The 15,902-nt window shown below is 40.0% G+C and overlaps 1 protein-coding gene across 1 annotated transcript in view; it reads left to right on the top strand.

Annotated features, from left to right (window-relative positions):
- The first annotated feature begins 9,738 nt into the window (after positions 1-9,738).
- The window catches only part of Kctd8 (potassium channel tetramerization domain containing 8), a 184,182-nt gene continuing 178,018 nt past the window's right edge, over positions 9,739-15,902 (top strand). Inside the window, exon 1 of the mRNA XM_042678272.1 lies at positions 9,739-10,712. Within this exon, the coding sequence (XP_042534206.1) occupies positions 9,743-10,712 (970 nt within the window). The 5' untranslated portion in view covers positions 9,739-9,742. The remainder of the gene's footprint in view (positions 10,713-15,902) is intronic.

The raw sequence follows: 15,902 nt of genomic DNA, 5'->3' as shown, positions 1-15,902 counted from the left end.
CTTCCAGGCATCTTTATTTTGCACCCCATCCCCAAATTTTTACTCACATCTACAGTCTACTCTCAATTATTCTTGTTACAGCCAACCTTGGTGAATGTCTTTAGACGGGTCTTCGTCTTTATCAACTCTATGCCCTTTTTTATGGGAGACCTTTTGCTCTCACATCAAATAAAGTAAACCTGGATTCATGTCTAAATCAAAATCCAACATATTAGTCATTAGATGTATGAACTTCTGTGACTTGGTTAATATCCATGAATCTCTATTAACTCTGTGATGAAAATAAGGATAATGTTGCCAACATCACCTTTTACTAAGCCATGAATTTGTCTGTAGTCTTCAGCTCCTAGGATAAATAAATCTGTTCTCACTAATACATAAAAAGTACATATGCTTGAGAGATTGATCATTAGAGTCAAACCATCTTACATAGAAAAACATTTAGCATCTCAGTTTTTTTTAATGTGGATTAGCAATTTCTTTTCTTTTCTGTCTCATATGACTGATAATCTTTTATTCATCTCAAAAATTCCTATCACCTGTGAACCCAATTTGTGTTAAATTAAATTTATTAATCTAGAGAATATAAAATATGTAGTTATTTTCATACTTTCTTTTACCTTCTAGTGCTGCTGTCCTGGGGCTGTTTTATTCAAGACTAGCACTTTACTACTTGAGCCACTGCCCATTGTTGGCTTTTCTGGTAGTTAATTGGAGATAAGATTCTCACGGGCTTTCCTGCCCAGGCTGCCTTTGAACCATGTTCTCACGTCTTACTAGTCCCAAACTCATGTGTTATATTCCCCTTGTCATTATTTTTGCTTAGTTATATTATTGAGACACTTTTAAAATAAGTATGGATTTCCACTGGTAGAACAGTTGAATAGATGGATGGGTAAACTGGTTGGTGAATACACAGACCAATGAAATAGTACAGTTAATAAATAGGTTTTGTTTTGCTCACACTATTATTTCAATTTGAAATACTATTCTATGTCATGAGCAATTATTGAAATAATGTTTGTCTTTTACTCTATGATACTCACTATCCACTTTTTAAAGCAGTTCTCCATCAACTAGACATGCTTTCTAAGTCATTCTGGCTAGCCTCACATCACTTTGTGTAATCTTTTCTTACAACAATTGCTTTACTCCTTTCTGTAATTCAGTCTTTTGCTCTTTGTGAGTGTTTCTAGTTCTTTTTACTTCTCATTGAAAGTTTCTTAATGGCCAGTTATATGTCTTATTCCCTGTAATAACCCAAAATGTTCTTAGCAGAATACATAATTGATAGTCAATAAACACTTGAAATGTACTGAATGAACCGAATGTGAACTTAGATTGTGCAACTACATCAAAATATATTCAAGCTCCATGTATGACTCAAACATAAATACCATTTATTGGGTATTTTGGTGGGAGTTCTTTCCTGACAGTTCCTTTTCATTTGATTGATATTCTCAAGTTTAGGAAGACAGATCCAAAACTTCTGGCCTTATGGATGGCCAGACTGTCTTTCCAGTCTTTGAATATATATGTAATGAGAGTAACAGGTAGGAGCCAGTAAAAAAAAAAAAAGAAGCAAGCAGAATGATACAGCTAGGAAAAAGACAGGATTTCTTTAGGGAGAAGAGTGAACTTTAGATCACAATAATGAGATTTATACAGTGGAACCATATTTATTATATAATAATCAGAGTAGAAAAAGGCTGTAGAAAATGGGGGTAACAAGTCAATGTTTAAGTGTTCACAGATGTATTTGTGTTTACTAGGTCAGCATCTGAAAGATGAAAAGAGATGACTCAGTGAGGGAGAATGAAAACTTGCAGATGTTATAAAAGATGTCTAGAGGAAAGAGGCAAGGGGAGCTCTGGATTAACTAGAGCAAAGGCAAATTGGATGAAGCAATTTATTAGAGCAGAATAAATGATCAGGATGCAAAAAATGGAGGTTCTTATTTAAAATGAAGGAAACACCTGGCTAGCCTTTCATGTCTTTAAATACTGGTTTAAAATTTCAGACAGCTATATTATTGAGTTAGCTCTTTGTGCATGCGTATGCGTTCTAATATATGTGCCCCATACATCTCAATTAGGTATCCAAAGCCTATAAGTATGTATGACATGCCAAAATGCTACAGCTCTATTTACAGAACTCTTTCTACATAAATATACCATAAAAAAATTTCTGATTATCACAGAAATACTTTCCCAAAATAGTAACAACAAAATCATGTTAAGTGAACTAAACTAGGTCCAGAGATACAAAGTATGCATGTTTTTCTCTTTTATGTTGAATCTAGAATTAATAAATACATAAATAAACACTTTGGGATGGTATCCAATGGCTCATGCTTGTAATCCTAGCTACTCAGGAGGCTGAGATCTGAGCATCAAATCCATCCCTGTCAGGAAAGTCTATGAGATTCTTATCTCCAATGAACCACCAGAAAACTGGAAGCGGTACTATGGCTCAAAGTGGTAGAGTGTTAGCTTTGGGCAAAAAAAGCTCAGGGACAGCACACAGGCCCTGAGTTCAAGCCCCATGATTGACCAAACAACAACAACAACAGAATTAACCAAAATAAAGTAGACTATGGAATGCTCAAATGTGTAATTCCTTAGAAACGCTCATAGTCCACCAAAATAAACACCAGGAAATGTTTGCTCAAGAAGTTTAGGATCTAGGGGAAGAGAGTAGACAAATGAAGGAAGGAAGGATGAAAATGCTGTTATAAAATCCAGTGCATATTATACAAAATTAAGGAAATTGAGAGTGGTGGTGAATGGGTGAGAATGAGGAAAGAGGCGACTTGGATCACGATGCACTGTATTCCTAAACTGACTCCTTGAGTGGCAACTCCTTTGTACAACTACTTAAGGATAATTAAAACAAGCAAGTAAAATAAAACTTTTCTTTTCACATGCACGCACATATATCCCCCTTTTCCTTTGAGTGAGTAAAATCTATGTTTTTTTTCCTCTGGAAAAGCCCTGTGCTGCCTTGAGTTGTATGAAATGATGTCAGTTTCCCTTAGTGTGTTTTGTCAAAACATGATAGTTTCCAGCTTCTGCCTGTCCCTCAGCTGTGAAATGTTAAAGAATTAATGGAAAGACCATGAGCACAGGAGATGTACAGGAAAGAATTGGAAAGGCAGGGAGTATAGGAGAGGAGAAGGGAGGGGAGAGGTGGGTGGGGGGAGAGCACGTGACCTTCTAAAGAACAGCAGTTCTTTCAGTCCTTAGATGTTTCAGTCTTCACAGATCAATCATCAGATGATTCTGGCCCTAGCCCCTGTGTGGATTCAACCTTGTGAGACATTGGAGCAGATTTAACTATATGGTTAAGCCTATAACCAAAAATATGAAATCATTATTTTTATTTAAGTCACTAAGTTTTATACAATAGGTTATCAGAACAGTATTTCCCAGAAGGTATTAGGATATGTCTATTTGACCAGCTAGTAAACTGATGATAAAAAAATGACATGTATAATCCTTTTTCTAATTTGAGGTGGGGAAAGAAAGTAGCAGAATGCTAAAATAAGGATACAAGTTGACCCATTGTAACAATGAGATGTACAAGACACTATGTGAACTTTACAGCTTGGGGGAGGGGAGTGGGGAGATGGGGAGGGATGGGATGGTAGGGGGAAAACAAGGGAGGATGTAACAATGCTTGATAGGAAATGAACTTATTACCTTACTCATGAATTGTAACTCCTATGTACCATATTTTTACAATAAAAATATATACAAAAAAGATGCTCAATGAGATTTAAAAAAAATAGCATGGATCACAATACCTCTGTATTATTGTTAGGACTAAGATTCAGGGTTTCTATCTCTTCATAACTTAGATCCACACTAGTTGTGATTAGGGAAAAACAGCACACTTGAAATTTCATTGGCATAAAACTTTATAACACAAAATTTACTTAAAGATTTTTTTTTGGCTGGTCGTGGGGCCTGGGTGCTGTTCCTCAGCTCTTTCGGTCAAGGCTAGTGCTCTACCACTTGAGTCACAGCATCCTTCTGGCTTTTTTTGCTTATGTGGTGCTGAGGAATCAAACTCAGGGCCTCATTCATGCAAGGCAAGCACTCTACCACTGAGCGACCTTCTCAGTCCTACTTATAGATTTTTTAAAGCTATTTATTGAACCTAACAGCCTACTGGATGTAGTATTCCCTAGCAAATTTATACTTTATCTTAAAATCCTCCTTCAGATTAAAGCATTATGCTTTAAGTGTATTTTTCAAGGCTGATTTGATTTGCCTTTAAAAGCAGAAGGTAGAGATATGCAAATATCAATATTCCTCTATTTAGTAGTATATAGAAGAATTAAATAGTATCATTAAGGCCAGGAAGAAGTCTTATTGCTAATTAGTCACACTGTAGACAGTTTATCCAACAGCATTTAGGCTGCCTGTTTGTAGAGCAGTGAACAGAAATTAAAACAACTAGAGAATAGTGTCTATCTTTAAAGTTCAGTATCTGTGTGCAGAGGGAAAAGAGGATCATTTGAGTCATAATTCAGAAAACACACAAGCGAAGCATAGACAAATTATTCTTTGTATGAGCTGCAAGTCCCAGAGAAACCAAGACTAAAGTGACAGGTATTATATTTTTAGAAAGAGTATACATTTTTGGCACACTCAAAATGCATGTGTAAAACACAGGTTAGCATTATATACTTATAAAGGTTTAAGCATTTGGTGATAAGGTAGTACATTTATTATGTTGCTACATACAATTATTAGATTCAACCACGTCAAATTGCTATTTATTTATTATTTATTTATTTGAGACAAGGTCTCACTATGTAGTTCAGGCTGGCCTGTAACCCACTCACTCTCTAGCCAGACTGGCCTCAAATTTGCAATATTTTCACTTTTACCACCCAAATGATGGGATTAGAAGCGGCAAGACTCCTAGACTGAAATTGTCAGTATTTTTTTTTTAAACAGTACTAGTTAGTTCATGAGATTGAGACACTCATATCATTCGGGCATACTGAAGTATGGTTAGAGTTGAAATTTGTTGTAAAAGTGGAACACATCATATTTTCAAGATGTAGAATGAATAAATGTAAATTATGTTATTCTTACACTGTACATTGATTACAATGTAAATTTCTACATCAATTGTCAGCTGCACTGACAAATATGGGTATGTTAGGCATCTAAACTATATTACTGAAATAATATTTACCAATTTCATGTTTGCTTTCTTAATGTGGCTACTACAAACTTAAAAATCAACATGTTGTTACATATTTTTTAAATAAGTTTTATTGTGAAAATACTGTACAGAGGGGTTATAGTTACATGAGCAAGGTAATGAGTACTTATCAAGCATTGTTGTCTCCTCCTTTGTTTTTCTCCTACCATCCCTCTCCACTTGCCCGGCCCCAAATTGTAAAGTTCTGTGTTCAACAGTGTATTGTACATTTCATTGTTACAATGGGTCAACCTGTATCCATATTTAAACATATAAGACAGTACTGTTCTAAATCTTGCTGTCTCTAAAACTAGCTATAATCTCAAGATTTTTGCTTAGAAGTACACAAGATACTCGGTAATTTTGTATTTATTTAGTTTGCAAACTTTTAAATGCCTTTAATAAGATAAATGGACAGCAGATGGCTTTTTGAAAATGAGAGGCACAGTTGGCCTTGGACACAGACCACGTAAACCAATAAATTAGCCCACTGTCAAAAGACAAAATAAAGTTAAAACGAAGAAAAGAACAAGAGGAAGGTAAATTCAATGAGATGAAAATGTCAATCAATGAAAATATGTCACCATGTAGGAAAACTACATGCGATGAGGAAACAGACAATAGCTACCAGAAAGGACATAGTGAGGTGTGATGTTCATAATGATAAAACTGTGTCACCCCAGACCCTTGATAAATGAATTGAGACAATGGGAGTAAAGGTAATTGTAGCAACAATGCTTGTTTCTGAGTTAGGAAATGCTTCTGCTCTCATTCCTGTTTATTTTGTGTCCATTACAGTTCATTGTGATAAATATTTACAGTCCACTGTAATAAATATTTACAGTCAACTCTGTCAGACGTAATTGGCTCAGTTACTGGGAGCAGCAGTGAAGTGAGGAAGGTGTTTGTGGTCTTGATTGTTTCCCTTGTGCTCAAGAGGTAACTGAAGTTCAGAGATCGAGTAACGTTCTGAAATCACAAAGCTAGTAAGAGAAGAAATCAGACTTTTAATTGATTTGATTAGCCTGTAAATATCATAGTTTCTTTTTACATCCTTTCTTTGCTATCAGGGAAGACACAACTCCTGCTCTTTCATAACTTCCTGCTTAGTGAAGAACTACTCAGTTGTTACTTTAATTTACAATTGTCTACCCTAAATGCTGGACTACTGTGTCCTTTAAGGTTTGTTTGCTCTCTTTTTGGAGATACACAAGTCTGCTGTGTTCTTTTTGAATGCACTGGACATGTTTTTGTAGAACTTGTAGTGGTTGAGGGAACATTAATGGTGTCTGTGGTTTAGAGAAAAATGGTGCTGATTATGGTTATTTGATGTTGATTGCTTAGTGTACCAAATGGATTGCTCAAATTCTGTCTACCTCCTTTGTTTTCTCTTCTTTTTTAAGCCCAAGTTTATTCTGACAACTCAGTTCACACTTCTCTTGATTTTAATTGTGAAATAGCAAATTTTACTCATTTCTTCAGTGGCCAGTCCATGAATGATGCATTGTTATCCATTCACAACATGAAAACATTTCTACACATTAAGCATTTGACAAATAGAAAGTGGCTATTGAGGTGGGTTGTGCTCGAAGATAAAAGAGTGCATATACCTGTGTGCCACACCTGAAACATGGGAGACAGTTTAGTCTCTCATGTACACTAAATTTAGGCAAATTAGTGTACATGACTGGGAGAATGTAAATGTAGGAACACTTTTAGGAAGGAACTCAAGAAAACTGGGTAAGAAATGGAATGATGTAACTCAATGATCGAGTACTTACCTAGTATGCACTGGGTTTGATCTTCAGCTTCCCTCAGCACCAGAGGAAATTATGTTTAAACTGAAACCTGGAAGGAAGATATAAAAGATCTCAAAAGCATAAGGTTGCTGATAAAGAGGAAAGGGATCCTCAGCAGAAAAAAATGACATGGAAATATATGACATTCTGGAAGAACTGCTATTTGTTAAGCTTGGTGTTTCCCTAGGGGGTATAGATGGGAGATAGTGTGTGATCAAGAGGAGTGTGGTGAGAAAAGAGATTAAGGAGAAACATTCCATCAGTGTTGAAGGGACAACTTTAAAAAAGCAATGCATCACACAGGTAATTCATTATGGATTTCTACGATGATTTATTTTAGACCTTCTTATAGGTATATTTTATGCTGCTAAGATGAAAATAGTTCTCAAGTTGGTAATACTGGAGAGTATATTCCTGGATAAATATTCATATTTATTATCTGTCCACTTCATTATAATTCCATGGGATGTACAATGCTTATCATCAGGGCTATTTTCCTCATGATAAATGGGCTTCATTAGCAGTGGTTTGAGGCATTATTATTTATTCATCTATGAAGGTTATAAAGCTTCTATTAATTTACTTTTTCAGGAAATGTTATTTGAAATCCCAAATCATGTTCCTCAAATGTATTTTCTTTTGATTATTTTAATGAATGATGTTAGCCTTTAGATGAAAATCATGCTTAAACCATTTTTACTTTTGTAATTTGACCTAACATTTTATGAGACAATGGGATTGAATAAAAATTTTGAATGAATATGGATATATCATAAACTTAATTTTAAGGCTCAGTCCTTTGGCAAGTAGATTGTGTGGTCTTTGGTCCATTAGATTCTCTCTCCTCAGATAATCAAACTTTGAAACTGATACATTTTCTGTGGCTTCTGAATGAATTAAATATAGTTTGTAATGCTTGAAAAATGATGCATCAATCATTTATGAAAATTGGGGGTTACAATTGAATATTTCAACTCCATTATATTTTGTGAATGTAGAGATGAGAAATCTTTTGTAGGCATGGAAGGCTTAAATATTAATATCCATATATGATTTTAACTGTTAATGGGTGACGTCCATATCATATGTTTTGTGAAGCAAGCTACTTTGTAACCTGGTCTGCTATATTCAATTTTGTACTTTATGTCAATAATTTTTTAAATGTTTCTAGACACAAAGTTATGTGGCCCAGTGGTCTGCTAGTGGCAGTAGTGGGGTGCATGTTCATTCTCAGTTTTGTACTCACACTTCACAAATAACACTGACTTTGCAGTTTTACCTACACTATGCATAATGGAAATTAAGGTGGGCTTAACTTCGCATAATTTTCATTTATGAAAAATGTTGCCATCCAACTACTGCCTGGGGTTAGAATAGAATGCAAGCTACTTACTTGCTTCAGGAAGTTGAAAGGGCAATGGAGAGATTAAAAGAAGCCACCAATTAGTAGTTTAGAATGAGTATCACTCTCCATAAACATTTATTTTCCCATCAAACACTGTAACGATGATACAAAGCTGTGTTATGTTATACACAGCCCCTTACTGAAAAAATATTTAAATGAAATAGGAGTTCGATTTACTAGACATAGAGTGTGCAGGGAAATACACAATTACAAAATGAGGTGGTCTGAGAGGTCATCTTAGAGCCACCAGGAAAGCACTAACCCTGGCTTCCTCTATAGGTTTTTTTCTTTCTTTAAAATTTCTTCCAGTCCTGCTCTGATGACATTAGGAACCTGACCTCTGTTAGAATCAAAACGGTTCTGTGCTGAGCACTCCTAAACGCCAGTAAAAACAAACAAGAAAGAAACACCAAAACTACTTTCACTGGGCAGAAGTGGAGGAAGCTAAGAAAGGACGCATGGGAGAGGGAGAGGGAGGGAGAGAATGAGAGAGTGAGGGGGGGGAGAGGTTGAAAAATACGGAGAGAGAGAGAGAGAAAAGGAGGGGGACAAGGGAAGGAGGGATCGAAGAGGGAGGGAAGGAAGGGAAGACCACGAACAGCCGTTCGCCCCTTTGGCTTTGGGAGGTGCCCAGTCGCTGGGTCGAAACTGACTGCCCCAAAGCCTTCGCTGCAGGCTCCGCCCAGGCCACGCCCCCGTCAAGATGACCACGCCCCTGGGGGGGTCTGGTCCCGCCCCCCGCGGCGGATGCCTATTTCTTTAAATGACAGCTGAGGCCCGGGTCCCGGTGCGGGGCTTGACGTCAGAGCCGCCTCGCGGGCTGTGAGGAGTTAGCGCCGGCGTCCGCGCTCGCGGCTCGCGGCTCGCGGTGCGCTCTCCCCAGCTGCCGGGGCGGCGCGTCTTCTGGGCTCGGGCTCCTCCTCGCGCCCTCCCCGCCGGGAGCCGCGCAGCTCGGCCAGCCTCTCCCCAGCCCATCTCTCCCTCTCTCTCTCACACACACACACACACTTCCCCGGCGGCGCCCCAGAGGAGCGGCCGCTCCGCCCGGCGCCCGCCCCGCCGCGGAGCCGCTCTCCCCCGATGGAGCTCGGCCGCCGACGCCGCGGCTTCCCGGAGCCCTGAGCCGCCGCGCCGCCCGCCTGGAGGAACGCGCCCGGCCCGCCCGAGGGTGCGCGGTGGTCCCGGGGCGCACGCCGCGGGCCGGCGGGGGGCCGCCGAGGAGCGCGGGAGTCGCCGGGGAGGGGTGGGCGTCGCGCGGTCCCGGAGCTCCGAGGGCTGCGACCCCGAGGCGGGCGCGCCGGCCGGGCGGGGCGGGACCATGGCTCTGAAGGACACGGGCAGCGGCGGCGGCGGCGGCGGCACCATCCTACCGATTAGCGACATGGTGTCCGCATCCGCCTCGCCGGGCGCGCCCGCCGCCGCGGGCCCGGGGCCCCGCGCGCCCTCGCCCTTCCCCGAGGTGGTGGAGCTGAACGTGGGCGGCCAGGTCTACGTGACCAAGCACTCGACGCTGCTGAGCGTCCCGGACAGCACTCTGGCCAGCATGTTCGCGCCTTCCAGTCCCCGGGGCGGCGCGCGGCGACGGGGAGAGTTACCCCGGGACAGCCGCGCGCGCTTCTTCATCGACCGGGACGGCTTCCTCTTCAGGTACGTGCTGGATTACCTGCGGGACAAGCAGCTCGCCCTGCCCGAGCACTTCCCGGAGAAGGAACGACTGCTGCGCGAAGCCGAGTACTTCCAGCTCACCGACCTGGTGAAGCTGCTGTCGCCCAAGGTCACCAAGCAGAACTCGCTCAACGACGAGGGCTGTCAGAGCGACCTGGAGGACAACGTCTCGCAGGGCAGCAGCGACGCGTTGCTGCTGCGCGGGGCGGCGGCGGCTGCGCCCTCGGGTCCCGGAGCGCACGGAGGCGGCGGCGCCGGCGGCGCGTCGGACAAGCGCTCCGGCTTCCTCACCCTGGGCTACCGCGGTTCCTACACCACGGTGCGCGACAACCAGGCGGACGCCAAGTTCCGGCGCGTGGCGCGCATCATGGTGTGCGGGCGCATCGCGCTAGCCAAGGAAGTGTTCGGGGAGACGCTCAACGAGAGTCGCGACCCCGACCGGCAGCCCGAGAAGTACACCTCCCGCTTCTACCTCAAGTTCACCTACTTGGAGCAGGCGTTCGATCGCCTGTCGGAGGCCGGCTTCCACATGGTGGCGTGTAACTCCTCCGGCATGGCCGCCTTCGTCCACCAGTACCGCGACGACAAGATCTGGAGCAGCTACACCGAGTACATCTTCTTCCGTAAGTTCCCCCAGCTGCTAACCTGAAGCCCATTCCCCCCCCAGCCCCAGCCCCACCCCGTACCCCGGCTGCAGCCCAGGCAGGGGTGGGTGTCCCCGGGGTGGAAGAGTCCCTGGCGCCAACACTGGTGGACTGGCCACAGCTCCCGTTGACGCTTGCGCTCCTGCGGATCTGCACCCCACCTCGGGTGTGGTGGAACTCATTTGCCGGCGGTTCCCTCCCTGAACTTCGCTGATCTTTCCCTCTTGCCCCACCCCATCCTTGGATGCTCAGAGCTTAGTATCCTCTTAGTATCCTCTCCACCCCCTGTCCTCCGCCAGGCCCTGGGACACCTGGGGTTAGGGGTTAATTGCCATGGGTCACGGCGGGGGTTCCTCCAGACGGCGGGGTGGCACGTCTGACAGTGCGTGGCTAGCTAGAATCATTCCTGCGGGGGCAGCCCCGCTCAAGAACGGCTGTTGATCGAGGAGCCCTTTGGGAGGAGGTAAGAGAGACTTTAGACCTTTAGGAGCAAGGCAGATTGTACCAACGGAGCCCCTCACAGCGCTGGTGAGAAAGTCTCCCATTATCAACAGATCATAGCCAGATTTCATAGTAACAGTTATCTTGGCTGCAAAAAGGGAACTTCGAAGTTTGGATGTGGATGTGTTTCCTTTCAGAGCTCTTGGAGCGTGAAAGGCTGGGGGGAGGGGGTGTCGGATCTGCTTTTCTAAGATGGATAAATGCAGATATTTTCTGAAAGGAGAGAAAGAGGGAGAGCAAAAGCAAAGCCTTTGGTCAGATGGTTTTTTTTTTTGTAACGAGTTTCAGAAGAGGGCTCTGTAGAGTTCAGAACTTCACTAGATGTCACGATCATAATCTGCACGTGTGTGTGTGTGGTGTGTGTGTGTGTGCGCGCGCGCGCTCGCGTGTGTTAGAACGTGTTTGCACAAATGAAAAACCAGTTGGGATGGCAGCATGAGCACTGGCAACATTTTCCTACGGTAAGACACAGGAAGAGAGTAGCATTAGAGGCTTATATTGCAATTGCTTTCATTGTGCTAATTTGTTTTGATAAGTTCATTCTGTATAGAGGAACTGAATGGTTTTCTACACTTCATTCTGGCTGGGGAAGAAGAGATCTTTTTCTGACGTAGGTGTAAAGCTGATCAGAAGGTGGGCTCAGTGTCCTTATATTTTAATAACTATAGATGGAGGTGACAGCCTCCATCTACAATTCGATTGTGATTTTTAAATAATGATGGATTTCCTGAGGAAACTATTTCCACAGAGAAGCAAGTGAAGTGATAGATTAAACCTTCATTGTCTTTTGTTGCCCAGCTGGCCTGAAACTCTTGGTCTTTCTGCCTCAGTGTCTCTAATGTTGGCATTACAAACATAGGTCACTATACCTGGCTCCTAATTGTCTTAGTGATGTCAAAGTGTTATTCCTTACACAGCAAAAGATCAATGGCCAGAAAGGCACACAAATGTAAGACTGACATTTCCTCAGTATGTATTAAGAACTGCTTTTTTTTTTTTTTTTGCCAGTATTGGGTTGAATTCAGGAGCTCACGAGCCTTGCTTGCGCTTGTTTGCTCATGGCTGGTGCTCTACAATGGGAGAGCCACATCTGCAGTCTTACATTATTTTTTGTGAAAGATTCGAGAAAAAGTTTTGAGCTATTTTTCTGAACTGTCTTTATACTTCAATCAATCCGACAGCTCCCAGCCCCCCAAAGGAGCTAGGACCACAGGCATGAATCACCAGCATCCCACCTAATTTAACATTATTATCCTTTATCCCTTATTAATGAGACCTTTGGGACATTTGAAAAATATTTTTAGGTATTTAATCATTTTTATAAAGGACATATTTCAAAACATTTCAGAGGATGATGGGAACTGAACTTATGCCTTTGGTGTTATATTTGTTAGATAAGTTGTAACATGGGTTATTTACAATTATGTTCCTTGAATTTTGCATCTCTGTGTACATTTGGTCTTTCCTTTTCCACTAGAAACTTGTGGATTGAGAATGTTTATTACTTTGAGTACAGAAAGTAGCTTGCCTGTAAATCATAAAAAAGAATAGCACATGGAAGTTGGAAGATGCCAGTTTATCTAATGAGGTAATTTGAGAGATATTTGAAACACAGGGTCTGTTTTACTTCTGGAAATAAGTAAAATTGAATAAAATAAAATCGTTCATATTATGAACAAGTACGTTTAAAGTGCTTGCTAGATCTCGAGATTCATTCATACCAATTACAGAAATCTAAGGATTAATTTGAGAGGAAAGTACACAATTTCAGGTTAAGAATTGCTCTCTGAATGACTAATCCAGTCATTGACCCAGTATATGTATTTGTCATTTTTAAGTATGATGTAAAATTTATCAGGTATTAGTGTGTGTAGGCATGCATAATATATAATACACACGTAAAATTGCAAATATATATACTACTATGTGTATAAATATACATAGTATATAATACATATTTAATAGATATGTTTTATACAGTGTTTATCAATCATTTTAAATGTAATATCTTTTAATACCATGAATGAAAGTATATGTAAAGTGTTTCTGTCTTCTTCTAGTTTAGACATTGTCAGAATATAATTATTTTGCTTGACACAACTATTTTAAAAGATTACTGGTGATGTTCATAAAAGCAAAATTATTCAAGACCTTGTACTTCCATTGCTGTTGTAAGTGTAGAAAAACTTTTAATATCTTTTATTTCCTCTATGACCAATACATTCAACAAATATTTATCTGTTATATAATATGTATTTATTTAGCATAAAATACATGCATCAGACATTTTAACTTTTTTTAAATTTAGTTGCATGAAAACAATTTTAGTGCTGTTCTCAAGAAGACAGAATTGTAGTTATACATGTGAACCTCAGTTTTAGTGTCCAGTAGTACTACTTCTACATTTCTGTAACACAAGGGAAGTCAGTGACAAGTGGTTTCAGCCAGTGGTTCAGTAATCTCAGACACTTCAATTTGCTACTATGATTTAGTTTTACTTACATATTCTGTGTTATAGTTTCTTCTCTGTACAGTTGTAGTTTTCACATTACCCATTCTATAGATTTGTGTGTGTGTGTGTGTGTCTGTTGTGGGGCTTGAACTCTGGGCCTGGGTATTGTCACTCAGCTCTTCAGCTTTCACAGTGCCACTTCTGGTTTTCTGGTGGCATATTGGAGATAAGAGTCTCATGGACTTTCTTGCCAGGGCTGGCTTTGAACCATGGTCCTCAGATCTCAACCTCCTGAGTAGCTAATGGCCATTGGCACCCTGCCATTCTATAGGATTTGACAATACAAGTAAATTACATGAAAGCCTGACCCATAAGGAAAGCATCCTTGCTATTTTGAATAATGTTCTCCAGAGTTCATTATTTTTGTTAACCTCAAATTTTATTTCTTTTATAGAAATTGGTGTTAATTTAGTTGTAAAGTTAACTATTTCTAGTTTTCCCAATGAATTAATAGCATACTTAACTTTCAGAAGTTTAGAATAACTAATGAAATAGCTAACTTCTGTCCTGAAATTTGAATTTCTTGGGCCAAGTCATTAGACTTTTCAGTCAAACTCTAGTTAATTTTTTTCTGATTCAACTCCAGATTCAACTCTGATTCAGGGGCAAGTAGTATTTTAGCAAGCCCCATTAGGACTTGAAACTTTGGTGATTTTCTAATAAATACCAAGTTGGATTCATATCTTAAGTGCTTCTATCCAAGTCATTGGGTTCTTAAGCTCAAGACTATATACAGGCTATTAAGCATTAAATACCAGTTTTAATTGGCCACATTGGAAATTTTATCTTTTCCCTTTCTGACATCATTATTCATCAGGTTTCTCAATGTACCAGAATATATAATTGTTATTAAATTTCATATTATTCTTCTAATACTAAAGATAGATTGTCCTTTTTTGGGGGAAAAATGGAATGATTTACTGTGTTTTCTATTTGGGTCGATGTCTAGTAAACATAGTTATGGCTGTGTTAAACAAAAAGATAAGTCAAGGAACTTTATTTGGTATGGCATTGCATAGACAAGAAGTAATGTGATGTGTTAAAGGTATTGGTGGTTAAAGGTATCATTAGGTATTGTTTCCTTTATTTCTTTTATGAACTTAAGCTGAATCATTCCTCTCTTATTACTGGTACTTCAAGTTTTGAACTTGTTGGTTGAGCAGTGTATGTGCAGGTAACCAGTTCAGGTAATAGAATGAGTGGAAAATGACGAAACCCTTGTCATTTTCAACAAGTTTGGAAACAGTGATTTGATGTTGGCTGACATATGATGGCTTTGGACTTTTATGTCTGACATGGTGTTCTCTCTAAATTTAACTTCTTCATAGTGCTGTGGCATTAACTCATCTTCCTTCTTGATGTGGGTCAACATTTATGCAAGTAACTAGGCTGAAAGCATATGATTGCATTTTTTTGTAAGGTTTACTCACTTTTGTAGCTTAAAATGCTGGAAATCAACATTTGATATGTGTGTGTGTGTGTGAATCTGAGAATATTCTTAACTCAAAAATACATTCTTGGAAGTGGCGCTGTGGTAGAATGCTAGCCTTGAGCTGAAGAGCTGAGGGACAGTGCCTAGGCCCCACAACTGACCAAAAAAAAAAAAAAAAAAAATACATTCTCTTTCAGAAAAAGAGATATTACCTTTTTTTTTAACCATTCCCTTTGAACAGACATTAATTTAAATGTGAAAGTTATTGTACATGTGACATTAAAAATATTAATTACAGCTAATTTTGTTTATGATCAATAGTAACATGCTATATATTTCAAAATGGCTGAGAGTGAACTTGAATATTTAAAAAAGCAACTTTTTAAATTAAAATATAACTTTTTTGATGAAAAATGTAATATGGTCAATTTTAGGACTTTTACAAAAGAGATCTAAAAAATTCTAAATTCATGCCTTTCTAACACATGTAGTTTTTAATGTACACGTAATGAACTTGTAAAAGTTACAGTGTTTACTGTTTTTGCTTTGCTTTATACATTTAGTAGATTTATAAATTAATGGCATGTTCTAGCTAGCATGTAGTATAATATTATAAATATTGAAATTTATTTTCTCTGAAACCTTAGGATAAAGTAAACTCTTTCAAAATATAGACCCTGTAACAAATAGAACATTTGCTGCATACCTAATATTGTGATAAGTA

Source organism: Dipodomys spectabilis, unplaced genomic scaffold (genome assembly GCF_019054845.1).
Source record: "Dipodomys spectabilis isolate Male_0828 unplaced genomic scaffold, ASM1905484v1 ptg000043l, whole genome shotgun sequence".
NCBI lineage: Eukaryota > Metazoa > Chordata > Mammalia > Rodentia > Heteromyidae > Dipodomys > Dipodomys spectabilis.
The sequence above is the reverse complement of the archived record's forward strand: the minus strand, read 5'-3'. Positions and strand labels throughout refer to the sequence as shown.